This window comes from Myotis lucifugus, unplaced genomic scaffold, assembly GCF_000147115.1.
Source record: "Myotis lucifugus unplaced genomic scaffold, Myoluc2.0 scaffold_189, whole genome shotgun sequence".
In the NCBI taxonomy this organism is placed as follows: domain Eukaryota; kingdom Metazoa; phylum Chordata; class Mammalia; order Chiroptera; family Vespertilionidae; genus Myotis; species Myotis lucifugus.
This window is the reverse complement of record NW_005871237.1, coordinates 1,033,831-1,061,737: the sequence shown is the minus strand read 5'-3', so window position 1 is coordinate 1,061,737 and position 27,907 is coordinate 1,033,831. Positions and strand designations below refer to the sequence as shown.

The window sequence follows — 27,907 nt, the reverse complement described above, 5'->3', positions numbered from 1 at the left end:
TTCCTTGTTAAGCTTTTTAAAAATCATTTGCACATCCTTAAGCTTAACATCATCATCAAATAATTAAAATAACAAAGAAGACGAGAAAACAAAACCCAGAGTCCATGCTTCCGAGCATCACGTGGCCCAGCTCGCGGGAGGGACACGCAGCTGTAACAGACAAGCTCGCGGGATCCCGGACAGAGGTCGCCAGGCGCAGGGGCTGCGGCCCGGGTTTGGAGAGCTAGCTCTAGAGATAAAAGGGGGAAGACCCTCGCATCACGGGGCCAGGAAACAGCCCTCCGAGAAGAGACTCGCTGCTGGTTTGTCCGCAGTCCCTGCGCGCCCTGAGCCTCCGGGAGCCGGCCTTTAACCGGGTTTCCACACCTCGCTGAGGGCCGCCTCCAGCTTCTGTCTGTAGGCCGTGTAGCGCCTCTTCAGGTTATACAGCTGCTCATCCTCTTCCTTGTCCAAAATACGCAAGAAATTCTGCAGTTCTGGAAGGCTGAAGGCTTCCCACTGTGAGAGAAGGCAAAAACGAAAAATGCCAGGTGTTTCTTCTGTCAGAACTAAGGATGCCGTCCATGAGCGCCCCAAGGTGTGGCGGGCCTCCCGCCTGGCCTGGGCACTCACAGCCCGTGCCTCCAGTGCCTCGGTTTCCAAGAGCCTCACTCGTGACCAGCCCTACCACGCCCACCCCACCCTGGCTGCTCCGATGGCCCACATGGTCTCCCTAAGGCCGGGACCTGCACGGCCCCACATCCATTAGACACGTTCCCTCCTGGCCTGACCCCCGGAGCATTAGCAACAACTCCACACTCCCTCCATCCTGCCCTCTCCTTGGAGCCATCGCTGCCACTGTCTTCTTTCTCTCCCCCCACCGTCAATGCGATCACTTCCCAAACAGTCCTCCCATCTGCGCGCTTTCTCCATCTCAACCGCCCCTTGTGCTGGCCACCGTCATCTCCTTCCCTGGCCTCCTCACTCTACTCCACGCTCCCCAACCTGCTCCCAAATAGCCAGCCTGAACACAGAGGTCCCGCCCCTATCCGCGATGCCTGTCCATGGCTTCAGTTACCCCCGTCAACCATGGTCCACAAACATTCAATGGAAATCATTCTCTCCTGGGAATCACTCAGTGGCTTCCCTCGGTTGCTTCCGCTCAGTGTGAAAGACCCTAACCTCTCTCACACTGTCCCCCTCACTTACTACCCCAAGTGGCTTGGCACATGTTTTCCCTTCCTCCACTTTGCCTGGCGAACTCCTACTCAACCATCGAGTCTTGGCTTAAATGCCACTTTCTCTAAGAAGCCTTCCATGATTTCCTCCCTCCCTTTCCACCCAGGACTAAGTCTATTAGAAAGCTCTCACTGAGCACTGGTAACCCTGATCAAAAAAGATATAACAATTATTATAATCATTTGCTGAGTATTCCTCTCACCTACACCAAGCTGTCATGCTTCTCACTATTTGGGCTTTGTCTCTTGCCCTCGAGGCTCTGAGTTCTGCTTCCCTAAAAGCACTGGGTACTTAGAAGGCACAAAATAAGTGTTTGTGGGGCTGTTTGTTATTTTTTCAGTAGAACAGTAAATATCAAGACGGGTATCTGGCATCACCTGGGAGGACTTTTCAAACCGGACATCCTCCCCTCCCAAAAGGGGGCCTGGGTCCTGGCTGCGATCTCTACCACAGCCAGGAACAACTCCGATGAGAATTCCCAGGGGTGTGGGGCAGGGAAAAGCCTGGAGAGAATCCAATACGGTGAACAGAGGGGGACAGAGTGAAACCACCCAGTGGCTCCATGACAGAAGGTCCCAGAGATGGAGATCATTATTAAAGAAAATGAGAAACATGGAACAGGAGAGTAAAACTTTCTACGCTGGAATATTCTATTAAGTTGTAAAAATTAACATTTTACTTTTCCTGCATGCTCTCCAAAATAAAATAAGCTCCTCCCTCTTCCTGACAGCTATAGATTTCTTCCCTCAGTTTAGCTAACCTTAAAACACTGAGAAATAAGAACACCATTCAGAAGTCTAATAAAGCAATTCAGAGCGTTAAAACACAATGTAAATTTCAAAACCATAACTCCCTCCCCGCCAATAAATGTGGCTCTAATTGCACTACTATGTGCATGTCAAGGCCAATAGCCAGGAAAACAAGAGACTAGCAAGACCAGGCTGACATGTCCGCTTACAGAGGACACGCTGTCACGTGTCAAACCAAAGCTACACCCAGTTTTCTCCCCAAAATGACAGCGAAGTTTAAAACTTCAGAACATCAGAATCAAAAGAAACTTCAAAAGTGCAAAATAAAGTTCCAATTCACATGGACATAAACATACTATTTACAAAGCATATTTACATACGTTTCTAATTCGCAACTTAAAACCACCTTTTAAAGTACTTAGTCCCACTTCTCAGATGTTAAAACTGAGAACTGAAAAGACCAGACTTATCCAAGGTCGTGCTCCTAATCTAACAGAGGTGGAGTCCTGGTTCCCTAACTTTTTAACCCAGAAACCCCATTCTCACTGTATCACTAATTGGACAGGTCATACCATTTCCTGTTGCAGACAAAAGACTGGGACCCAGAGCCTGAGAGACTTGCTCAAGTGTCCTTTTAAAGGTGACACTTGATCTAGAAGGACAGTCCAAAGTGCTTTCTCCTTCAACTGGCCTAAATACAATCCTCCCTGGAGAGAAAATGGCAAATGATGGTACATACATAAACATAATTTCTTCATCATCTGGGCCAAGGGTTAAAAAAGATTCTACAAAGTTAAATGTCTTTCCTGGTAAAAAGATTGAATTCCCTTTGGAGTGAATTAGCCTGGAGACTTTGTTAGTAGCGAACATATGGAGAGTGTCAACTTTCAAAGTTGAGCTGGATTAGAGGAATTCAGAGGTGGAGGGGGCGAGAATGCCTCTTCGGGTGGGGATCAAGTTAAAACTTTATTTCCTCCACCTCTGAAAACTACAGGCCAATATAACGAGTGTTGTAAAGAAGTATAGTGTAGACTAACTTTGGGTTCATTTCTAACACAGGAAGCTGCCCTCCGCAGAACACCCCTCCCTCTTCCAATGGTAAACCCACTAGACTGGAGCAATAAAACAGAACCAGCTGGTGTGTACAGTTTAAAGCAGTCATGTACTTACCTCTCCAATTTCATGTTCACGGAGAACAAAACTAAGTGTGTCTGTTCTGGGCCCTGCTGCCAAGCGCAGGTACAGTGGATGCTCCCGGTCTGAGAGCTTGCAGGCGTAGACTGGGTGAGGAAACAGGAGCAAGTCACGGTGGAGCACTGCATCATCCCCTGGGCCACACACCCCTTCCCACCCCTCCCCCAGGTCAGGCAACAGCCCCAAGTCACATCCTCCTCATCTTATTACCAACAGCCCACAGTGGGGTGAAAGCTATACTATTTTCTTTGTAGCTGCACAATATAAACTGTGCCTTGATCAAAAAGGAAATAATTTTCAAGAATGAATTTAAATGGGTAATCCTCCCCCAAATGGGCCAATAATTAATTCTGCTCCTCCCTTTAGAAAGCAAGATAAGAAACTTCTTTTAAAAGGATCTGCAACCCCTTTAAAAACAATAAACATATACCATCCAAAGAACATGAAGTCAGAGCTCCAGAAAATCTCTGCAGATTAATTTAATCTGCAGCCACAGTCGGAATATGAGCTCAGGTGACTTTAAGCACAGCTAGATGCCTCATATCTCTCTCTCTCTCTCTCTCTCTCTCTCTCTCTCTCTCTCTCTCACACACACACACACACACACACACACACACACACACACACACAGTACTGGCATTGCCTGTAATGTTAAAAGATTTGCAGCCATGAAGGTAATATCTCAACAGGACTGCACAGCTGAAGTCCAGGTGAGACAGCAAATAAGCTGGCAAGGTAAAAATGCCATCTGAGCTTATCTACATTCCTTTGGCACTTCGGGTACAACTGCACTGTAGGTGCTCATTTCCCTACAGAAGTGAACTTGCCCCCCCGCCCCCTCACTGAGCCTGTGGCCTCGAGGATGGGAACCTCAGTCCATTCATACCTGTATTCTGCAGGGCCCAGCCCATACATGGCATGTATTCCAAAAATGTGCACACACTCAGCAACTAGCCGGGTTCCATCCTCATCCAACTGAGGGCATTCCTATCGTGTTAGTATTATCTTTTTCTAGAGCTGCTTTAGGCTTTTCCCCAGAAAAACTAGAGAACATAAGTAGTTGAGTTCTGACTGACTGGCATGGCTCAGTGGTTGAGCAGTGACCTATGAACCAGGAGGTCACGGTTCGATTCCCAGTCAGGGCACATGCCCGGGTTGTGGGCCCAATCCCCAGTGTGGGGTGTGTAGGAGGCAGGTGATCGGTGATTCTCTCTGATCAATGATGTTTCTATCTCTCTCTCTTCCTCTCCCTTCCTCTCTGAAATCAATAAAAATATATTAAAAATCTTTTAAATAAAAGTAAATAAGTAGCTGAGTTCTCAGACACCATTTTCAAATTAATTACTTAAGTCAATCATTCAATCACTGTTGTCCACGACTGGTATCAGTTTCTGCCCGAGAACCTGACCTGGAATATCTTATTCCATTTCACACAGAAATTTAATATTCTCCTTCTATCCACTGAATGTGGGTATTAAGTTCAGATTGTAAGTGCCTCTGGGGGACTGGGTGCCAAAATGCCCCAGTGTAATGGCTAGAGAGGCAAGCCAGGGAGAGAAGAGCTCGGCTGGCCATGCACGAGTCTGGATGTGCCGTCAGACACACGGGCCTCCCCAGCCTCAGGGTCTCAGAACCAAGTCCACCAGCCACGCCCCGTTCAGCTGCACATCTCACGTGGGATGTGCTACTGCAGGCTTCAAGCACGGGGCATGCTTTTTGTCCTGAAGAGCATTAAAATCAAAGTTACCAAAGAAAATCAAAGCCATCTCCCTGCACATGAATGCTCATCACACGTGATGCCTGAGCTCTTGAGGTGCACACTGTCCAGCTCAAAACTACGGACAGCCAGCCAGCATAAGCCCAGGCCATGACCACAGGTCCTCCAGAACCTGGCCGGCTCTGACGTAACTGACGGCCACACCCACTAGCCCTCCTTCTGCCAATGAGCACAGGAGACATAAATAAAAGCAGAGACCACATTCATCCTACGCATGGCCACGTACCTTGATCTTCCCGGTAACAACGCTTATAAAGTGCAAACTTGGCAGGGCTCTCGGTCACAAGGAACTTTTTGAGCAGGGCCTCGATCACTTCCCCCACGGTGTTGGTGCTGCTGATGTGAAGAGTGTTCATGCAGCCGCTGTTGCCGGGAGCGGGCGCCTGCGGGGGCTTGCAGAGCTCCATCTGCACCTTGATGAAGCCAGTGTAAGTCCCATTCGGATTCTGAAGCGGGAAGAAAAGCGCACTCTTAGCTGCGCGGATGGCGGCACTTGAGGGAAGGGTCAGATCCAAACAAAACAAGGAAGACGCAACACTCCTGCGCTTGTTCTTGCCCGTACAGCTCTGTGGCCAAACTTCACTAGAGATCACTCCGATGTGCATGACCTCTGGGGGAGGGTACAACCCCAACTAAGTGCTTCCAGGGGCAAGGTCTGCAGGGCAGATGTGGGGAGGAGACGCCTCCTGACACAGCGCCGACTGAAGCCCAGACCCGCCTCTGAAGCTGCACGGCCCCGGCGAGGGTACAGCCCCTGGAGCGGAAGCTGGCCGAACCACAGGGCTCTGTAAGGCCCGGGGCACAGGTCTAGGGGCTAACGCACGAAGGAGCGACATCTGTAACTGATGACCAGCTATTACACAGAAAAGGAAGGTCACAAGCAGGGCTTTGAAATACCTAAGTCGACAAGGAGCAGGCAGTAAGGAAACAAGCTCTTCTCCATCCTCCTGGCTGTTAGACATGTACTAGGTTAGCAATTTCACTGAAACTCTTACACAAGTATATCCCGTGGACCACAGGGTACGCGATGGGCTTCAGGCACCTCAAGCAACAATATTTTTTAAATAAATCCAAGCTATAGTGTGAACTACAGATATAAGCACTTGTCTTTTTTTAATTTAACATGGTATTTATGTCTCCTTCTATATATACATATATTTTTACTAGCTTTAGTGAGGTTATAACTTTTTTTTTTAAATATATTTTATTGATTTTTTTACAGAGAGGAAGGGAGAGGGATAGAGAGTTAGAAACATCGATGAGAGAGAAACATCGATCAGCTGCCTCCTGCACACTCCCCACTGGGGATGTGCCCGCAACCCAGGTACATGCCCTTGACCGGAATCGAACCTGGGACCTTTCAGTCCGCAGGCCGACGCTCTATCCACTGAGCCAAACCGGTTTTGGCGAGGTTATAACTTTTATACAAAAAAAACCTGCATATGTTTAATATACATAATTTGATAGGAGTTTTAGCACCTATCTTAACTTATGGTAGAATTACTATTTTTTAATTTCCAAAAATGGTAATAATGGTCTTGTTTTCACTTTCTATTTTACATTCAGCATATTTTTAAAAAAATTTATTGTAATGTTTTATTTAAATAAATTATCAGGTGTTACGTATAAATGACACAGTTAAAGTAGGACATTAAAAAACTCCTTTTTGGCCCACTAGAGGTCTGGTGCATGACATTCATGCACTTGGGGGGGTGGGGGTGGGGGGAGGAAGGTTCCCTCAGCCTGGCCTGCAGTGGAGGTGGGAGAGGCTCCCGCCACCGCCACTGCACTCACCAGCCATGAGCCCAGCTTCTGGCTGAGTGATGCTCCCCCTTGTGGGAGCACAACAGGGGGCAGCTCCTGTGTTGAGTGTCTGTCCCCTGGTGGTCAGTGTGCGTCATAGCAACGAGTCGTTCCACCATTCAGTGGATCTGCATATTAGGGTTTTATTATATAGGATTATTTTTCTTCCTTTCCACAGGATCACTTTATAATACTAATTCACCTGTTCAGTCTTGTGGAAAGTAGTATACAACACTCAAAATTTTCATCTTGAAACATGGAAATTTGCATGTTTTAATTAAACTCCACAGAAGGTGGGGGGTGGAATTTCTCTACTTGGATGAAAACCGTTTGAAAAAGGAGAACATCACTGCGGGAGTGATGAAGAGTAGCCTTGAGTTCATCTGCCCCTCTCTCCTTTTTGGCAGAGTCCCACTAGGGAGGGATCTTTTATCACAAGGGTTTATATTTAAAAGCTCCTCCCCTGGGGTCACAGAACTCAGTAGGGCCTGTTCTAAACAGGTCACCCTGTCCTTTGCTGAACTCTTGTCAGCTCAGTCAATAGACTGAGAGGCAGGGGTCCAAGGGCCCTGGAAACTGGCACCAAGGGATGGCAGGTGCCGTGAGGAAAGTCCCCAAGTGGGGTGGGGGGAGCAGGGGGGTATAGCTGCCAGTCCAAGTTAAAGGAGCAGGAATACTCCAGGTTGGTAGTCAGCGCTCCTTTCCTCTCCAAGCCCTGTGCTCCCCTGTGCTCCTCTCCAAACTCCACAGAGTGCAGGCCAGGGGTGGGCAAACTTTTTGACTCGAGGGCCACAATGGGTTCTTAAACTGGACCGGAGGGCCGGAACAAAAGCATGGATGGAGTGTTTGTGTGAACTAATATAAATTCAAAGTAAACATCATTACATAAAAGGGTACGGTCTTTTCTTTTTTTTTTTTAGTTTTATTTATTTCAAACGGGCCGGATCCAGCCCGTGGGCCGTAGTTTGCCCACGGCTGGTGTAGGCACACTGTTGCAGGAGCTTGAATCGACAACACACAGGGAGCGGATACTACATACCTCATCTTATTCTTGACAACCAGCTGTGAAAAGTCTGAGCTCAATTAGATTCCAATCCATTAGCACAAACCCTTTTCCTGAAACTTCCAAATTTATTTACACAAGATAAACGTATGTAGGGCCTCATTAGAATCTGAGTTACCACCTATATGTTAAACAGGAAAAGATTACACTCACTGCTATAGTCCTTTGGAGGGCACAAAATCTTTTAAAATAAAATTTAACTTCATTTAACTGATTTTGAGATAAAGCTACTTCAAAATAATTTGAAAGACGCAGAAACATTTTCTTGTCCTACATACCTGGACCATTAACCTTCTGCAACTGTGACTCAGAGACTTTAAAACAGTGGTTCTCAACCTGTGGGTCGCAACCCCTTTGGGGGTCGAACGACCCTTTCACAGGGGTCGCCTAAGACCATCAGAAAACACATATATAATTACATATTGTTTTTGTGATTAATCACTAGGCTTTAATTATGTTCAATTTGTAACAATGAAATTGGGAGTCACCACAACATGAGGAACTGTATTAAAGGGTCACGGCATTAGGAAGGTTGAGAACCACTGCTTTAAAACATACAGATGGATTGTAACAGCAACAGCTCATACTTGTTTTTTACCTCTGTCAACCTAAAGTGTATCAGGGGTGCTTACCAAGGTCATCTTCAACTTGTCTGTGACTGCTAAATTGTATTTATGAATTTTCTCTTGGATTTCCTCTTTGCTGAGGTAATTGTGGGTTTCCTTCTCTTTCTCCACATCCTAGAAGAAAAACAAGCCATGCCACACATGAGCAATCAGAGAAAAAAATGCAGATAAGTCAGAAGTCAGAATTCTTGACACATGAGACCATTATGACCAACTGTGGGGCACTTTACCTTGAAACACTCTCTCTCCCTCTCTCTCTCTCTCTCTCTCTAACACTTTCTTCGCCTCTCACTTTCAAACTCTCACCCACCAACTACGGTTCTCATTCCTTCAGTCTTCCTGAGGGATATATCAAAAACTAATTTGTCAGCAGCTAAAAGCAACACTTCATCAAATATTGTTTTGCAAAACTGTCTTTGCTAATTTTCCCTTCTGCAAAAACACCATTCCCTAAAAGTACCTGCTAGATTGCCTATTTCAATTTTAAACACTATTTAAAGACATATCAAAAGCTTCTCTTTAGCAAGTTTTATGACCTTTATGATCTTACAGCTTTACAATATTGTACAATAGTTAATAAAAGTTGGCATTAACCACCAACCTGTCACATTATATACAATTACCAGAAGGAAATTTATTTTCCAAACAAATCCTCATGTCAAGATACAAGTAGCCAGACTTCCCCTACCCACCCACTCTCATCCCTACCCTTACCTCCCCACTCACTCTCTGCAGGGACAATACCAGTTAAATACTCTTATCCCTGTTGAAGAATTCACTAGTCGTTTATTGTCTCAAAGAGCTCAGCCAGGGTACTAGTATGACATCATGCAAAGGCTACCATGTGATCGCAGTTGGCCAAGCTCTTGTGACCCCTTGAAGCCAGGTATATCGGGCATCTGACTTGTTTAACCAAGTAGGTGTTATTATTTAACCACGTAGGTGTTATTATTCCAGTTTCCCAACAAGTTAACCAGGTAGGTGTTATTATTGCAGTTTCCGGATGAGATCAAGTTCTAAGAAGTAAATTAACCTGCCAATAGGAACTTAACTATTCTGTGGAAGTGATGGAACTTATCTGAAGCCGGATCCCAGAGTAACTCTAAACATTTACTGAAACACTAAGTACTTCCACAGGGTGTCCTCATTTGATCCTCCCGACAAAGAACTAATCAGCACCCCCGCGTTACAGACAGGGACACTAAGACTTACAGAAGTCAAGTGGCTTGTCTGGGGTAACCCAACTAGTTAACAGACCATGCTCAATTTTAATCCAGGTCCTCTGTGCTGTTTCCACGGCCGAACAGGTGCCACTGTTCCCACGTGGGTGTTTGAAAACTTAAAGGCTGCATAATCACATCCGAACCAGAGTAGCAACTCAGACAAGATGAAGGAACCTAGCAACCTCCCAGACAAAAAGAGGAAGAGCACTTAAAATCGAATGATTTATCCCCCCAATTAAACCTTTGAAGAGGGGCCGCTGTCCCAGCCGAATCCACCACACCGTCCTCACGCTGGAGACTACCCTAGCAGGCACTGTCCCACCGCTCCCTGGGAGCTAGAGTTCCACACACATGGATCACACACGGATGGGCTAGGGCCGAACTTGCACAGACGCTGTTAAGACGTAAAGTGGCTCCTGATCCATTCAGGTGCTTTGATTCTAGACCAGGGGTGGGCAAACTTTTTGACTCGAGGGCCACAATGGGTTCTTAAACTGGACCGGAGGGCCGGAACAAAAGCATGGATAGAGTGTTTGTGTGAACTAATATAAATTCAAAGTAAACATCATTACATAAAAGGGTACGGTCTTTTTTTTTTTTTTTAGTTTTATTCATTTCAAACGGGCCGGATCCGGCCCGCGGGCCGTAGTTTGCCCACGGCTGTTCTAGACCCTGAGAGCGGTGTGCTGACTATAAATTATCTCAGGAACTTCTCGGTGTCAGCACTCTCCTGGTGGCCTGCGTTGGCTAACAAATACCAAGGCAGAATGGTCCTCCCCTTGTTTCAGGGCCGGCCTCGAATTCCCCTGGGAGCATTCTATCTGCCAATGTAAAACCCCAAAGCAATCTTATTTTTTGGTGTCACTGGTTAGGGCAAAAAAGAAAGGGTGTATATTAAAATAACTTTCCAGAAGCTTCAATGAGTATTTCCAAGGAAACTTAAAGCCAGCAGCGGACACTGGTTTCTTTAATGTCAGAACTGGAGAAACTCCTGATTTGGGAAACTTTCAAACTGTTTCCCCCTTAAAGGAGACCCCCTTCCTCTCAGACAAGGAAGAACCCACACATGCCCTCCTCCAAATGCAACGCCTTTGGGAATGCAGCTGCCTTAGCAGGAAGGAGGAGGAACCCTGGAAACCAGAGTGAGAAGGTGGGTACAGGGGTACCAAGAGTGAAAGCAAGGAGAGGGTTAAGAACAACCTGTGTGGAGGGCGTGGACCAGATAAAACAGTATAAACATTAATCTTTAATTGCGGCAGCGAGGAGAGGAAATGGCATGGGGCGCAGCCGTCTGGGAAACCATCGCTTGTTGTTCTTGGCAGCCGGGAGGTATGATGCCACGCCTGAGGGTGTCCGATTGGGAAGCTGAAGTCGTCTTTTTCATAAGCCACTTTTATATTCCCCAAACCCTCCAGCTTCTCAGAGGGGGAGTTCTTCCATGCAAAATTATAAACCCTATTTCTCTCATGTTTTCATCCAGCAAGCCCTTGAGGGCTGCTCTTGGGTTAGCTTTAGTTCCTGGGTGGGGTCACATGGCTGTTTTTTACACACACACACACACACACACACACACCGTAAACATTCTCAAAAGGACACACCCTACCTCACAGATACCTGGAAATCCCTATGCAGTGTGGCCCGATCTCATGTTAAAACGGCTCACAAGATTTTCCAAGAATATACCTCTACAGACATGTGCAAAGGGTCTGAGAATTATTTATACTCTTTGCAAACTTCTCTGTAATTCTGAAATTATGTCAAAACTTAAAGTTAACAATATAACAGCAAAAAACAAAACAAAAATACAAAGCAACTGGGAGTGACTGTGTTGAAGAGAGCAAGCAAGCGAGCGAGAAGATGAACGTGTCCCTACCACTCCCTCTGTTTTAGACTCCTGAAGGCACGTGGCCCGTGGCTGACACATAACGAGGTCTGAGTCACAGGCCTGCCATGTTCCCGCTGTGTGACCAAAGGCAAGTCATTCAACCTCTCTGAGCTCAGTTTTCTCATCTCAGTAAAATGTACAAACCAATACACACTTTATAGGACTGTTATGAAAATACAATACCATCTGTTATTCAACAAATCTTTATTGAGTGCCTACTGGAGCCTGGCTCTGTGCCAGGCACTTAAGGCTGGGAAGACAGTTGTGGTCCCTGCCTTTCTTGGCTGACAGCCTAGTAAAGTTTGTCTTACTTCCCCTACCCCACCCCCTTTTGGGTTTTCCTCCCCTTTGGTCTTTTGGTTTTTATGGGTTTTGCATCACAGACCTCTTTATGAAATAAAGCTACTGACCTTTCTTTTAAAACTCGAGGCCTGGTGCATGAAATTTGTGCACAAGGGGGTGGGGGTGTCCCTCAGCCTGGCCTGCACCCTCTCCCAATCCAGGACCCCTCGGGTAGGGTCCCTAGGCCTGGCCGGCGATCAGGGCCTATGGGGACTTTCCTTCCCCCACCTCAGCTGCTGGCAGCTGGCCCTGCCCCCACCACTGCTTGCCTTTTGTACAGGGCTGCTCCACCCCTCCCCCACCACCGGTCGCCTCCCTCTGCGGGCGACAGGCGCGGGGTGCAATCACTTGGCTGGCCTGGGCCTCCCTCTGTGGGGTGATCGCTGGCAGGCCCTGCACACCCGCCACAGCTTCACTGGCCAGTGGCCTGGGCCTCCCTCTGCAGGGCGATTGTGGGGCGATGACAGGGCCCCTGACCAATCGCATCGCACCCACCTTGGCTGGCCTGGCCAAGTGCGTGTCATAGCATAGTCATCCGGAAGGTCATCCGGACGGTCATTCTGCTGGTCGATTTGCATATTATGCTTTTATTATTATAATAGATATTGAACGCTTCATGAGTTTGTGTGTCATCCTTGCGCACGGGCCATGCTAATCTCCGTAGCATCCCAATTTTAGTATATGTGCTGCCAAGGAGAGCATTACTGACCCTTTTATAAAAAAATGCAAAAAGCCTCAGTTCTCCCAATTGAGTGCTTGGTGACGAGGGCGAGGCAGACACTCAGTCAGTGGTGTCTTCATCTCTCCATGGTGGTCCCACAGCTCTCACAGTGCTGCTCTGACCCTGGCCAGCTTTGGGGTCCAGCCCAGGTCAGGGGAGAAGGGCAAATGTACTAGGCCAACAGGTGCTTGTGCTTTCTCTAAGGGAGGCTGGATTCCAAACTCATGGATTCCTACTTTCCTTCTCATTTCCAGTTGGGGAAATAAGCAATCACCTACTGACGTCTCAAACTGGTCCCCGGTGCAATACAGACAGGACATGTGCCAGGCTTATTGTGCACCCTGCATCCTAAGACTGCACTTCCTGGGAGAGTGGGCCTCCTGGGAGAGGTGGGCCCTAGCTGCAAAATGGAATTCAGGGGAGTCTCAGTAATGATGCCATGAGAGGGCTTCCTTCCAGGCTCTGTTCCAACAGACACCCTAAAGTAGCAAGGACCGAACCGGAACAGAAAAATCTTCCCCGGGAGAGACCTCTCCCTCCACTGCAGCCAGGGAGGGACCTCCGAGCACACAGGGCAGGTCCGCGCTGAGCGCGGTATTAAGCCAGTGATTTCCAGGAGCTTGAGAGCAAGCTGTTTGGGGACTTAAAAGAAACCTTCAACAAGTCAAGTTAAACACCCCTGAATTAGATTTTAAAATATGATTACAGGAAAAAGCTGCCCTGACATGTATTTCAGATGTGGAAACCCTGTGAGGAATACAGGAAGGGCTGTCACACAGAGCTACACCGGCAAAGCCCTAAGAGGGTACTTTAGGCTGGGAGCTCGCTTTGCTCAGCGTTTCATGAATGTGTGTGGGAAGGGCCGCGGCGGACAGGTGTGTATGTACAGTCATGATGTCTGCCAGACGTCCTTCACTTTCGGTGCCATAAGATTTTTATTGTATTTTGTTGCATTTAAAATTGTTTTTATTTCCACAATTCTGGTACCATGAGACGTTAAATGGGTAGGGGCACTGAGGGGCCCAGACAGTTCCCCGGGGTAAGGCTCTGCATCGCGGTACGCACGGTGCTATCCAGCAGCACGTGTGTGTCTGCCGTGATGGAAACGTGCTGAACCTGTGCTGTCCACGACTTAAATATAAACAGCCAACGTGTGGCTCGTGGTGCTCTGCTGGACAGTGTGAACGAGAATGTAGTGTGCACAGGTGTAATGCAGAACGAGGAAGGAGAAACCCAGAAGAAAGCAACATCAAATACTATGTTAAGTGGAAAGACACTGTTCTAGCCCCAGCCGGGCAGCTCGGTGGGTTGGGGTGTTGTCCCACACACCAAAAGGTTCCGGGTTCGATCCCTGGTCAGGGCATGTACACGAGGCAGCCGATCAATGTTTCTCTCTCTCGTCAATAAACATACCCTTGGGTGAGGATTAAAAACAACAACAAAAAAAGACAACTGTGCTAGAGCCACAAGATTCTATTCCTCAAGGGAAGAAATCAGAAGAGTTGTTTCTGGGGAGCAGGGTGCTGCTGTTCTTGACCTTAAAAGCACATGTGCTGCCGGCTGCTGAGTTCTCACGGTACCAGCACTGACCGCCGGCCGGTGCCATGTCTAGAGACGCTTATCTTGGTGTCCAGCCATGGCAGCTGATTCATCCTGTCCACTCTAGGGTGTTTTGCCCTGCCAGAGGGGAAGGGTTTTTTTAAAGGCAGGATGTAGAGGGCTGGGGTTCTATTTCTATTAATGTGAGGAGTCAGAGATTCGTCTTGCCCAAATTCAGCTTGTCAGCAACTCTTCTATGCAGCCATATAAGATGTTTGCTGTTCATATTTCCAACAGCAAAGAAAAAGGAAGGGAGGGATGTAACAGCCCCTCATCCTCCTTCAACCAAGAGAGCATCGCTGTCATGTCAGGTAGAAAAGGTGAATGGGAAAGTGGAGGGCAGTGCACACAAACTGCCAAACAGAAAGCACCACGTTCCCAGAGTGCCCCATGGTGTTCTACGGACAGAAAGGGCACGCCCCACCTCCTTTCCCAAAGTTCTTTTTTAAAAAAAAACATATTTTTATTGATTTCAGAGAGGAAGGGAGGAGAGAGAGATAGAAACATCAATGATGAGAATCATTGATCAGTTGCTTCCTGCATGCCCCCTACTGGGGATTGAGCTTGCAACCTGGGCATGTGCCCTTGATCAGAATCGAACCCAGGTCCTTTAGTCCGCAGGCCGATGCTCTATCCACTGAGCCAAATGGGCTAGGGCCCAAAGTACTTTTTTTTTAATATATATATTTTATTGATTTTTTACAGAGAGGAAGGGAGAGGGATAGAGAGTTAGAAACATCAATGAGAGAGAAACATCAATCAGCTGCCTCCTGCACACCTCCTACTGGGGATGTGCCCGCAACCAAGGTACATGCCCTTGACCGGAATCGAACCTGGGACCTTTCAGTCCGCAGGCCGACACACTATCCACTGAGCCAAACCAGTAAGGGCGGTCCAAAGTACTTTTTAAAAATATATATTTTTTTATTGATTTCAGAGAGGAAAGTAGAGGGAGAGAAGGAGGGAGGGAGGGAAGGAAGAAAGAGAGAGAGAGAGAGAGAGAGAGAGAGAGAGAGAGAGAGAAAGAGAGAGAAACATACATCAATGATGAGAGAGAATCATTGATCGGCTGCCTTCTGCATGACCCACACTGGGGATCGAGCCCACAACCTGGGCACATGCCCTGACCGGGAATTGAACTGTGACCTCCTGGTTCACAGGTCAATGCTCAACCACTGAGCCACACCGGCCGGGCCCAAAATATGCTTAAGGGCTCTGACAAGTCCTGCAGGTAAGAAACCTGTGTAAACAAACACACAGCAAGGAAACGTTAAGAGAACAGACTTAATAATGTTACAAGTGTGGCATTTATTCATTATGAGCAAGTGGGTACATTATACAGGAACAGATATTTCTCTTATTAATTATTCACTTCATGAGCAGTTTCTGTATTCATTAGGGATATTAGCATACCCAAACCACATCTGTTGAACTTGACAATTTTAAACAACCTCTTTGTCCCCAAGGCTACTTGTTAAACAACAAAGAGAGCAGCAGAAGGGAGTCTAGGTGGGTATTTTAGATAACTTCTAAAAAAATGGACTTCAAAAATAGAACTAGGCAGCAGCCTTATAAGGATGCATCACGGTACGAGCCTTCTCTCACGCACTGGTGAGAGGCAGATCAGGGTGCCATCTACTGCCTTTAAATTCTCCCAGCCTTGTCCCCTACCTCATACAAGCCTTCCACTCGGTCATACCCGACTCTCTCCTAAGAGCACCCTGTGCACCCCTCACCCTGCTCTTCACCTTGTGACCCTCCTAGTGAAGGGCAACCCCACCCAGGAAGCAGGCCTAACCACAGCAGCCCTCACTCACCTCTCTATCTTAGGAACCCCCATGCTGCCCCATCAATGCAGATTTAGCATCCACAGCACCTCCAGTGTTGCTGTTTCTATGTTTACTCTTGCCTCCCAACAAACCAACAGTGTTTTTAAATCTCTCACTTCCAAACACTGGGCTGGAACTCGCTTGATGCTGGGCACAGAGGCACTGCACGCCTTCTCCACGATTCTGTCTGCTCACAGAGCCCATAGACAGCATTTACGATCAACCCCCTTTTGTACGTCTTATCAATCTGCCTGAAGCTTTTTGCTGGCTTCTCCAAACTGAATGAATCTGCGAGGGCACACAAAAGGCCTTTATAACAGCAGATACAGAGTTTTATACGCTTCTGTTATCCATCTGCACCATCAAAGAAGAGAGCCCTTCAAAGCATGCCCCTTCAATACCCTCGCACACCCGGGGCAGTGAGAGCAGGCGCGGGCCCAGCATGTTAATAAGATTAATTGCAGTTGTGCTACACATTAAAGGAGTTTCATCTGGGCCTTCCATGACCTCACTTTTCAAACCCCCTGGTTACCAGCCGGCCATACCCTATATGGTTGTACTTTAAAAACTGGGTCGCGTGCCAATAGTCAAACAGCCACTCATTTGTTTGGAGCCAGAAAACAAACTTGGAGGCGGACCAGCCTCCCCAGAGTGCCCCTGCCTGAGGTCCCAACCTCAAGGCTTACCAGATTACACCAGACTTCGAAATCCCAGTTTGACATGTTTTCAAAGGGAGTCAATTAAGATGCTATTCATCTCTGAAAGGTAATACATTTCACAACTGGTTTAACTTTCTTCCAATTCTAGGTGAGCTAGATAACAAAGAAAGCTTATTACAGGCCTCAGAGCCAAGCACATCCCAGTCCAGCCAATCAGCTCTGATCATTAGAGAAAGAATGTGGCCGAAGGCGAGTCAGCACTCTGGCCTCAGCACACCTCTCTCAGGTCTCAGGAGCGATGAATTCTTAGGTTTTCAAAGTCAGGCATGTTCCCCAGGACTCGTTTCCCTGATTATTAAGAGAGCACTAAGGCCCTGGCCACGCAGCTCAGATGGTTGGAGCATCATCCAACCAATATGCCAAGGTTGCAGGATCTATTCCCAGTCACGCACATACAAGTCTCGACCAATAAATGCATAAATAATGGAAAAACAATATTCTCTCTCTCTCTCTCAAATCAATAAACGGTTTTAAATGACAGCATTTGGACATTCAGCAATAAGTTTTCTAATGCTCTATTCCATCTACAACACTACCCTAATTAAGTACCTACAAAGTCAGCCCACTGGGTATTATGAAAATTAACTGGAAAACTAAGTATAGAGGTTGTGGAGAAGCCAGAAGGGAAGTGAGACTGGCATTCCAATGCTGGGCACATACACAATGCCCACCCTAAACTCTAGATAAAAGCATCTCACAGCCCCAGGTTCTGCAGGCCATCCGGTAGCCGTCCATGTCTTCTGGCTAACAGCAACTACAACTGTGACTCTGGAGCCACAGCCCACTAATTCAGATTAGCTCCGGGATATGAGAGGCTCTGACCAAGGTCAGAGTTTGAAGGTCAGGCCCACAGTATCCTTTATGGAACCTTGGAACCTTTGAACCCGGGCAATAATGGACTTTCCGGAGAAAGGAAATGAGCAGGCTCATTTGGAGGCGAGCCAGACAGGAAGCGCCAAGGAATGCTGCGGCAGCCAGGAGGAGGCAGGTGGGGCCCATCTGGGCAAACTCAGCAGGCTCCGGGCTGCCCCAGCTCCTCCGACGGCAGGAATCTGAAAGTCAGGGCAGAGGCTTGCAACAAACTGATGCACCACCTTGCCAGCTGAAACCTAATTTGATCAAAGGACAGTCTCGGGAAACTTAGAAATGTCTGTAGACCAGCACTCCAAGAAAAATGATCAAAAGCAAGCTCCTCCGATTATTTGATGTCTCTTCCTTGCCAATTATAATATGGAGTCTAAGATGCCACCACATAATAGAAGAGCTAATTGCGCCTTAGGCTCTATATTTTCAGGCAACACAGGGTTTAAAAGTGTAGATGACAACAACTTACTTGTTCAGGATGACAATGTCCAGGGAGACAGTCACATTTAAATTGAGGCCTGGATTTGTCAATCCTCAATCCTCACTCATCGCAGCCTTTCCAATGCACTAGTCCAAACACGTGTGTGCCATTCTCTCCTACCAACCGAGGTCCAGGGACGGCACACAGGCGTAGACAGAGAAGAGGCAGCCCTTCCAAACCAAATGTCCAGACCATGAACCTTTTGTTTTTTTCTTTTAAATAGACAAATTTGAAAGTCTGAAGGGGGGCACAAGAAGTTATAAACTGTTTTATATCACTCTTGTTCCCATTAATCCAATCCGCCCCCTCTTCCTGAATTCTCCTCCTCTCCGGCCCCACACGCCACTCGAGATGGCTCTTTAGATTAAGTCTATTCCTGGCCTTTAAAAGGCAGAGCTGAAGTACCAAGTGTACAGGACTCATTCTTCTGCCACAGGCAATACATGCCGAAGAACAAAGGGAGACCCCGCCAGCTGCCCTCCAAGACAAATGCAGAGAACGGTGCAGGGAGAACGCTTGCACCGCCAGCTCCGCCCTAGTGGCCATTTCTTTCCCAGGTGCAGCCCGGGGTGTGGGGTTTATCTGAGGAATCCCCTCCTCCTTCCTACCAAGGTGAAAGCACTCTGGAGTAATTAAAAGATGTTAGAGCAATTCAAATAAAAATCGGGTGGATTAGGACCTGAAGAGCTACACATAAGCAATTTCTAAAGATCCTCTTTTCTACAGAAATCCTCTTAGCTGTGGATGGAGTGAGAAACACAAAAGTCACCGGGAGGGAGAACGTCAGGGGCACATGGTTGCTCACTCAGAGGCTGGGGTGAGTCAGGCGACAAGCAAAGGAAGACCAGCAGGAGAGAGACCCAGGAGGCAGACCCGCTGCTGGCAGAACTGCAAGGGCCTGGCACCCCCGGCCCACCTCTCCCACCTCCCTGAACCCAGGCAGGGGCTCGCTCCCCGGCCCAGACCTTGGAGGGTTCAGGCAGTGCCCAAAACAAACACTTGAACTTTATACTCAGAAGAGGGAAAAAATATCTTTCCAGTACACCTCCCCCACTTGGCTTCCCTTTCCTTTCTGGTCTCTCCCACAACCAGGACTGGCAGAACTGGCCAGCCCCGGTCCCTGGGAGGAAGGTGACCGCCGCTGCTCTGCGTGAATCTCCTCCTGGCCAGGTTCCAGACACTGCCACACCCTTCACAACTGACTCACAGTCCTTACAATAACCTGTGGTTGGGTGGTACCATTATCTCCATTTTGCAAATAGGACCATGGAGGCTCAAGAGGACGGATGTGCCCAAGGGCCTGCAGGTGGGTCAGAGGCTGAGTGAGGTGGGTCGGTCTGATTCAAAGCCAATTAAGCCAAGAAAGCAGGAGGAGGAAGAACCTCGGATAAGAACAGTGAAAGCTGCCGAAACCGGTTTGGCTCAGTGGATAGAGTGTCGGCCTGTGGACTGAAGGGTCCTAGGTTCGATTCCGGTCAAGGGCATGTACATGGGTTTCGGGCACATCCCCAGTGGGAGATGTGCAGGAGGCAGCTGATCGATGTTTCTCTCTCATCGATGTTTCTAACTCTCTATCTCTCTCTCTTCCTCTCTGTAAAAAATCAATAAAATATATTTAAAAAAAAAAAAAAGAACAGTGAAAGCTGCCCAGACCCTCAGGTGCGGGCATGGCTGGCTTTTAGAGGCTAAGTTGTTTTGATATACAGTATTCAACCTGAATTTTGGAGGGTGAAGTACTAATCACACCAGGACCACAGAGAATTCGTGTAACAATTAGAAACTGTATGCCCAGCATTAAGGAAATAGATAAGTATATTCAGATCTAAAAAGGGCCTGTAGCCCTAGCTGGTTTGGCTCAGTGGATAGAGCGTCGGGCCTGTGGACTTAAGGATCCTGGGTTCAATTCTGGTCAAGGGCCTGGGTTGTGGGCTCGATCACCAGTAGGGAGCTTGCAGAAGGCTGCCAATCAATGATTCTCTCTCATCATTGATGTTTCTATCTCCCTCTCCCTACCTCTCTGAAATCAAAAAAATATATGTATATATATTTTTAAAAGGTGGGGCCTGTACAGGAGGCTGTTTATATGAAGCCTAAAGAAGAGGTGTTGTTGTTTTTTTAAGAATATATTTTTATTGATTTCGGAGAGGAAGGGAGAGGGAGTGAGAGATAGAAACATCAATGAGGGAGAGAATAATTGATCGACTGCCTCCTGCAATGCCCCACACTGCGGACTGAACCCGCAATTCAAGCATGTGCCCTGACCAGGAATCGAACCATGACTCCTGGTTCATAGGTCAACGCTCAACCACTGAGCCACGCTGGCCAGGCCAGAAGAGGTTTTTAACTGGAAAGAAAAATCCAAGGAGAAACTGTATATCTAATATGACAAACTATGTGCCAAAAGACAAGAACTATTCCCAAATGCTAATAGTGTTTATGCCTGATTGGAGAGATCTGAGATGGTGTTTTTCTTTTTTTCTGTACCAAACTTTCCCTATGTCTGTATGACTGTGAATCAGGAAAAAAGTAAAATCTAGGGAGGGAAGAAAAAAAAAAAACAACTTTCATGTATAAAAAAATAAAATTAAAACAGCCTTAGAAACAAAAGTAAACACAAAGCAATTCAGCACTTTGCCAGGATAACTGAACACCCTTTGATGTGCCGCCTGTACCTCCCAGGGGGGCCACCCCCACCGATAAACAACGCCAACATTGAGAACAGAAGCATCGAGGTGGCAAAGCTATACCCCTCCTCCACGCTGACAGCCAATGGCACTTACAGAGACCAACGGATGGAAGGGCGGAGAGCAAACCAGAGAGAGATCTCCAAGGTAAAAACAGGCCCTTGTCATCTGGGAAATAAAAGTCTTTTTTTCTTTTGCTAAAATCATACTGCTATTGCCAACGACTGCCAGAAGGAAAGGTGGGTTTTTAAAATATCATCGTCTCAGTTCACCAATTTATAGGTAACAGCTACCCTATAGCTGTCCTGGAAATTGATCTGCCAGTAATTTTTTTTTGGGGGGGGGGGTGACCTACACAATTCACATTTTCTTTGTTGTGCAGGAGTGTTTGTGTTGCTGGTTTAACCTGAGGGTTCACACACCCTCCAGCTCGTTTTCCTCCTGGTGTGCATAGGAAGTCCAAGGGCCGGAGGAAGTGCCCTCGCGCCCCACCTTTCCTCAGTGCTGTGGGTCACTGACCGGCCGGCACCGGCCGGCACCACCCCCACAACCGGGGCCAGGCCAGGAGGTGGCGGGGCATGGACAAGGAGGGCAGCTCAGCTGGGAAGTGTAAAAGTAAAATCTGGTTTGCTTAATGTCTCAAACATGTTAGCACTAAGGGGTCTGACACCAACATGTGGATCAACATTGTTCACCGTTGTTCTTCACTAAACTGAAGATCTGGACGGGAAGCAAGTAGCAGACACTCAAAGAGGAGGGTCAACACACAGTACTCCACACAGGATGTGCGCCTGCTTGGAGCTGCATCCGCAACCCCACGAGGGCGTCGCCTGAAACAACAGTGTCCTGAGGGCTCGGGGTACCATCTATCCAGTGCATCTAAGGCAGCGGTTCTCAACCTGTGGGTCGAGACCCCTTTGGGGGTCGAACGACCCTTTCACAGGGGTCGCCTAAGACCATTGGAAAACACATATATAATTACATGTTGTTTTTGTGATTAATCACTATGCTTTAATTATGTTCAATTTGTAACAATGAAAATAGATCCTGCATATCAGATATTTACATTATAATTCATAACAGTAGCAAAATTACAGTTATGAAGTAGCAACGAAAATAATTTTATGGTTGGGGTCACCACAACATGAGGAACTGTATTAAAGGGTCACGGCATTAGGAAGGTTGAGAACCACTGATCTAAGGAAGCCGGAAGGCAAGGTCTCCATCACATTTTACAAATTCTGGGCGACATCCCTCACTCAGAACCGTGAATGTTTAGACCACCAATTCCGCTGCCCAGGACCTTTATCATGAAGTCCTCTAACCTGTATAACAAAACAAAACTTTAAAAATAACCACTTAAAGAATGTCCTAGAAAAGAACTGAAGATATTTCAAATTGAAAGATATTTGTTCCCCAAGGTTACGTGGGCCACATTGTTTAACTCCCGATTATAAAATCAATTCCAGGTGTAACGCAAGTTTTTGCGAGTTTTTCTAGAGTATGTGTGGCATGTAAAATTCTTTCAACTTAGGAAGATACTTCCTCAGGAACATTTTTTTTCCTCCCAAAAGATCAAAATTAATCAACTACTAAGTCCCACTCTGCTGAGAACCACCCCAATCACCAAATTTTCTGAGGCTCCAGCCTGAATTAAGAAGAAAGAACAGATTTCTCGTGATCCGTGCTGGGGTAGGCGCTCCAGGCACCAGGGACGGACAAGAGCTGGGTCGGCGGCGAGTAGCCTACAGCATTTGCTCGTCGTCGTGATGAGTTTGCCCCTCAATCCCAAACCTTTCCTCAACGGATTAACAGGAAAGCCAGTAATGGTGAAACTTAAGTGGGGAATGGAGTACAAAGGCTACCTGGTATCTGTAGATGGCTATATGAACATGCAGCTTGCAAACACAGAAGAATACATAGATGGAGCCTTGTCTGGACACCTGGGTGAAGTTTTAATAAGGTGTAATAATGTCCTTTATATCAGGGGTGTTGAAGAAGAGGAAGAAGATGGAGAAATGAGAGAATAGCATCTTTTGTGGGAAATTTCTTTTTATATATATTTCTAGACAATAAAAATTTGTTTTTTCAACTTGAAAAAAAAAAAAAAAAAAAAGAAGAAAGAACAAAGGGATTGGTAAATGCCAGTTTGGCTGGGTGGTACCTGCATTACTGATGAGGAAATGGAGGCCAGATACTGGTCCAGGTCACTCAACAATGGTTAGATCTAATGCGACCGCCCCAAGAGCTCTTGAGATAGAAAGCTTAACCCCATTGTACAGGTGCACAAACCAAGGCTAACATCACAGAAGTAGAATGTGAACAGGAGGCCTGGCCCGCTCCAATGCCATGCCCTTTCTACTCATACCTAACAGCCTCTAGAGCCCAGGAGAAAAATCTGTCGTTGCCAACCAGCTGTGTGACCTCGGGGAAGTATAGAACAGGTGTCATTTATTTTTCCTCTTAACACTTGGAGTGCGGGTGAATTTCCCGCCAAAATATAAGATGGCTCTGTCTTTTGGTTTTGTTCCATCCACCAAAAGGGTGGATTACAAACAAATATTTGGTAATACACAGTTACAATCGGCCCGAGTTTACACGTTTCCCGCACTCCACCGCAAATCTATATGAACCGAGTTAAAGACGGCTCCCGCGGAGTACGCTCAATTCACGCGAGCCGACTTAACTCGTTTCCCGCACTCCAAGTTAATAGGAAAGGAAGGCTTCCTCTCTCCACCCATCAGTCTCCCTTCCCTACAAGGATCTGATCAGTAAGTCTGGGAGGAGAAAGGAGGCATGCAGGCACAGCCAGCCCCTCCCTCCGTCCTCACAACACAACATTTGGCCTGACCCTGTAAGGGGCCAGCCCCAGGGCAGCACTGGAGGTTAATCTCAGGAAGGCCACATTCTCTCTACCAGCTTTGTCTGTTATCAGCAATAAAGGTAAATTTTGCTGCCCATGTTCCTTGCTCCTGACTTCTCAACTGACTCAAACCCAGACAGGGAAACAGTAAATCTGGTCCTCCTTGAGTACCCCTGCACCTGCAAAATGAAAACATTTCTCAGACAGAAACTCTATTATCCAAAATAGAAGTCATCGTTAGCGTCGGTAGCTAGTATTAATAAAGGAAGGGAGCAGAGGGAATCGGGTACTATTGAGCCTGAGGAGCTAGGGAGCTGAACAGACACGGGGCCTGTTCACTAGGAAGCTGCATCACTCACAGGCTCCCCAGGAGGCCGCTGTATCAGGACTAATCCCCAAAGGGCAGGAAGAATGTCATCAGTTATTACCAGGGGAGAAGTAAAAACAGCAGGAGGAATTCCTCTGCTGGGCATATGCCCAGTAGGAGCCAAGATGGTGCCTGCCGGGAGGTCCTTGTACTATGGGGCATGGGCTGTAGGAACTAAGACAGTGACCATAAAGGGTAGAGCCTAGCCTGAGTGAAGGATTGGATAAGGGACACAGGACCCAGAAGATGTAGGAAATGCACTGATTGGGGGAAGTGGATTGGTCAGTTTGAAAAAGCGCCTGGTCCTTCCCAAGCCCAGGATAAGGTAGCGCTTGCCCCGCTGGCTGTTCTCTCTATAGCAGCCAGGCAACCCCCTAGCAGCCACCTGCCCGAGCACAGGGGGAGCAGATGGGAACAGAGGCTGGACAGGACTGGGCCTCTGAAGCAAGGGCACAGAGTCTCTGGATCGTGGTCCTCCTTCTGGGCTTAATGAAGACAAGACTGGACTACTTTCACAGCAGGACTGAGACGTGAGCCATCAGGAACCTGGGCACAGCCTTCCATTCAACCAACATAACCTGGCCGCTAAACCTCGTCCTCCTATTTGTGGGTCCCTTGAATGCTTTCCTTGCGACTCCGTCAAAGGGCCTCATTTCCACCAGCAGCATGATGACTCCCTTCTCTCTCTCAAGGAACTTGTAATAGAAAGAACACACACACCCACAAAACTGAAAACCATTTTCAGACATTAACAAATGGAAACTGTTAACGAGTACACCTACTTTCACAAAAATAAATGTTCCTCTACTGAGGCAGGTACACATTTTTGAAAGCACAGATCCTGTTTTAAAAACAAAAACGTGCCTTAGAAATGTCCAAGGCCGTCTAGGGCTCAGGCAAAGGAAAGGCTGGCGGTGGCTGTCTCCCCCCAAACCCCCCCGCCCCGTGGAGACATTCTCATCTGGCTTCTAGACCAAGGGCTTCTGCATCCACACCTGTCAACACTTCCCAGCCACTCCCATCTCAACCAATGTCTCTCCCACTCCTTTTGTTCCCAATTCCTTAATTTTCTCGAGAAAATATTAAGTCTCTTTGTGTACACCACTAACAAATTATATTTTCCTTTCATTCTGCCTAGAAATGGGTCAATTTTGGCATTCAGCAAGTATTTGCACCTAAATGTTTGGCACTGGGCTAAGAGCACAGGTTCTGCCCTTCAGGGCAACAGTGGGACAGGAAAAGGCGCTAAATGGAAGATAAAGTGACAGGTGGTACAGAAGGAGCACAGCAGAGAGAAAGGCACCCTGGACGAGGTGAGAGCTAGGCTGGAACCTGCCTCAGCTATCTGTAAATTCTTCTGTGAAAGTTAAAGTCATTTCCCCCCTGGCTAGTGTGTTCAGTGGTTAGAGTGTCAGCTGGTGTAACAAAGGGTTGTAGGTTCAATTCCCAGTCAAGGGCACATACCTCGGTTGCAGGTTTAATCCCCAGCCCTGGTCACATCATTGTTTCTCTCTCTCTATCTCCACCTCTCTCCCTCCTTTCCACTCTCTCTAAAAAAAAAATCAATGGGAAAAAAAAAAAGATAGTAATTCACAGTTTGCTTCCCCATCAAACACGTTATCCAGAGCTCATGACAACGTTACTGGAAAGGGGACCAGGTCCTGAGCGGGTCTGCCTAGGGCCGGCCGGTAGTGTGTGGGTTCTTGACTTCATGCAGGAAAGATTCCACGAGTCCAGGCGATTTTTTGAGGACGTTTATTACAGGTGGGGACAGTGAAACAAGGAAGAGCCTAGGACAGAAGAAGCAACAGGAGAGACTAGGTGGGCAATGAGCTTAGACTGGGCTGCTTTGGCTCACTTAGAAGTCAGAGAAAAGGGGGCCTTGGGGACAGCTTCAGGGGGTTTGCCAGGACAAGCAGCTGCTGCCCACTGCTCCCTGATTGCAAGTCTCGCTGTGTCCCTTAGAGCTTGAGATGCATGCCTGTGGGAAAAGGGTGGGGGGGAGAGGGAAAGGACTTTCAAGTTGAGGGGTTTTAAAGGCTGGGAATTTAGGGGAGGTCTGAAAGAAGGACTTCAATAGCATATTCATCAGTGTTATGCAGATGTGCCAAAATAAGATTCATTCCCTTAAGTTCATTTGTCCTTGGGTTAGGTTGGCAAATGGCACTAATTGGATTTCTGTCATCTAGCTTCCTGAATAGGGAGATTTAAGCTATTTACCCCCTGGATAAGAAGAAATGTAAACTATTTACTCTTAAGTGTCCTTGGTTACAGAATAGAGGGTTTTACAATTTACTAGAGGGCTGTAAACTGCTTGGTCTTTTACTATCTGTCTCAGTTTCCCTATTCAGCTTGTCCTGGCTTACTAGCCTGTCTCAAAACTAGAGAGAAGTAGCTAGAGCAACTAATGGAAGGCTTTAGAAAACCAGAGTACACAGCTCAAATCAGCTAATTTTAGACAAAGAGAAAATACCGTAGCATGCTACAAAAGGGTATTTTTAGTCTGTTTCAGTTAACCAATCTTAACTTCTCAGTAGAAAGGAAGAAAAAAGAGAAAAAACTATTTCAAATTTATTACAAGGAAAAATGGTTTTCCTTCTTTGCCTCGTTCTTTTTCATCCTAAAACAAAAAAATAAACAATTGACATTCTATAACAAATTCCATTCTATGCCTAAACACCATAAGTATTTGCTTTGTACTCAGGGAAGAAAGTGGCCTACAGCTGCTATTCCTCGCTGCATATCTTGAGAAAATATTGAACAATGTGAAACACATACGAGCAATAGGCAATAAGTTAACACAAAACCTGAGTTTCCTTCCCTTCCCAATACCACCCAAGAATTGCTCCAACATTCCCTAGCTTAAGGGGAACCTCAAGCCTGCCCCAGTCTCTTACAAACTCTGACTAGCCCAGCCTGAGACCATGCCACAGTTTGGGGTGGGAGGATCGAGAAGTTCAGCTTTCACTATACACAATGGCACTTACTTATTTTCTGCAAAAAGCCATCAGTCTTGGAAATCTTGGCTACGCCATCCAGTACCCTGACACTCCTTTTTCAGATCTGTTACTAACTCAGCCTCATTTTCCTGAAAACACCCCCAAGAAGCCAGATTCCTCCTCATCCTTGGATTCCTGCCAGTCAGCACGTCTGCAAGGAAAGCAAACATCCCACTCTCAGATGCTCATGCTGTTACACTAGTTGTGCTGTTCACATTTTCCCTGTTCACTCAACAGAGATTAATGAGTGCCGGGTGCTGTGCACGGTGCTTTGGGACAGACCCTGCCCTTAGAGAGCTCGATGTGTAACAGACTGAAGTGCTGGGTCTCTCAGACTCTCGGATTCCATCTGGTTCAAGGATGGAACAAGTTCCCTCAGCCTTCAGGCTAAGCTCCTGCTTTAGACATGCAGATCATTAAAGGAATTCGGCTAGGGGCTTGAGGTTTCATAAAAACAGCTCCCCCCATTTTCCCTTCTCTTGATATAAAAGCCTGAACCCTGTACTGTCTAAAGATGGATTTGAGAACTAGGGCTCTTTTTTTTTTTTTTTAAATATATTTTATTGGTTTTTTTTTACAGAGAGGAAGGGAGAGGGATAGAGAGTTAGAAACATCGATCAGCTGCCTCCTGCACACCCCCCACTGGGGATATGCCCGCAACCCAGGTACATGCCCTTGACCGGAATCGAACCTGGGACCCTTCAGTCCGCAGGCCGACGCTCCATCCACTGAGCCAAACCGGTTAAGGCGAGAACTAGGGCTCTTTATTCTTGGCTTCTTAATCAGTAAACCTTTACTTACCTCAGACTGACCTTTTGAGTTTTGGCCTTTCAAAGTATCGGCACAGGGACTTTGGATGGGTAACAAGCACCGAGGAAAGGACAGGGGTAACAGGCTGGCT

The 27,907-nt window shown here is 47.1% G+C and overlaps 2 protein-coding genes, 1 long non-coding RNA gene and 1 other non-coding gene across 7 annotated transcripts; 1 reads left to right on the top strand and 3 right to left on the bottom strand.

The window, feature by feature from the left end:
• RASSF3 (Ras association domain family member 3) lies at nt 1–24,846 on the bottom strand. Of its 4 annotated transcripts, none has more exons than XM_023760665.1 (5): nt 24,790–24,846; nt 8,437–8,544; nt 5,165–5,384; nt 3,138–3,247; nt 1–498 (listed from the first exon to the last, which is right to left on the bottom strand). In XM_023760665.1, the coding sequence occupies exons 1-5, from the start codon at nt 24,829–24,831 to the stop codon at nt 349–351; spliced, it is 630 nt and encodes a 209-aa protein (XP_023616433.1). In that variant the 5' UTR covers nt 24,832–24,846; the 3' UTR covers nt 1–348. The 4 variants fall into 4 exon arrangements, with proteins under 4 accessions (XP_023616433.1, XP_014318223.1, XP_023616434.1 ...); XM_014462737.2 differs by lacking the exon at nt 24,790–24,846 and adding an exon at nt 18,082–18,255; XM_023760666.1 differs by lacking the exon at nt 24,790–24,846 and adding an exon at nt 9,272–9,290.
• On the bottom strand, nt 12,479–12,582 carry LOC111827588. Its single transcript, XR_002831216.1, has one exon. It is a non-coding gene; the product is annotated as a U6 spliceosomal RNA (small nuclear RNA).
• On the top strand, nt 22,457–22,869 carry LOC102424738 (small nuclear ribonucleoprotein F). The gene has a single exon (XM_006096853.3). The coding sequence runs from the start codon at nt 22,547–22,549 to the stop codon at nt 22,805–22,807; it is 261 nt and encodes an 86-aa protein (XP_006096915.1). The 5' UTR covers nt 22,457–22,546; the 3' UTR covers nt 22,808–22,869.
• A 900-nt stretch (nt 24,847–25,746) lies between the features above and the next one.
• On the bottom strand, nt 25,747–27,532 carry LOC106698501. The gene is made up of 2 exons (XR_001349838.1): nt 26,995–27,532; nt 25,747–26,627 (listed from the first exon to the last, which is right to left on the bottom strand). It is a non-coding gene; the product is annotated as an uncharacterized LOC106698501 (long non-coding RNA).
• Nucleotides 27,533–27,907: the final 375 nt, after the last annotated feature.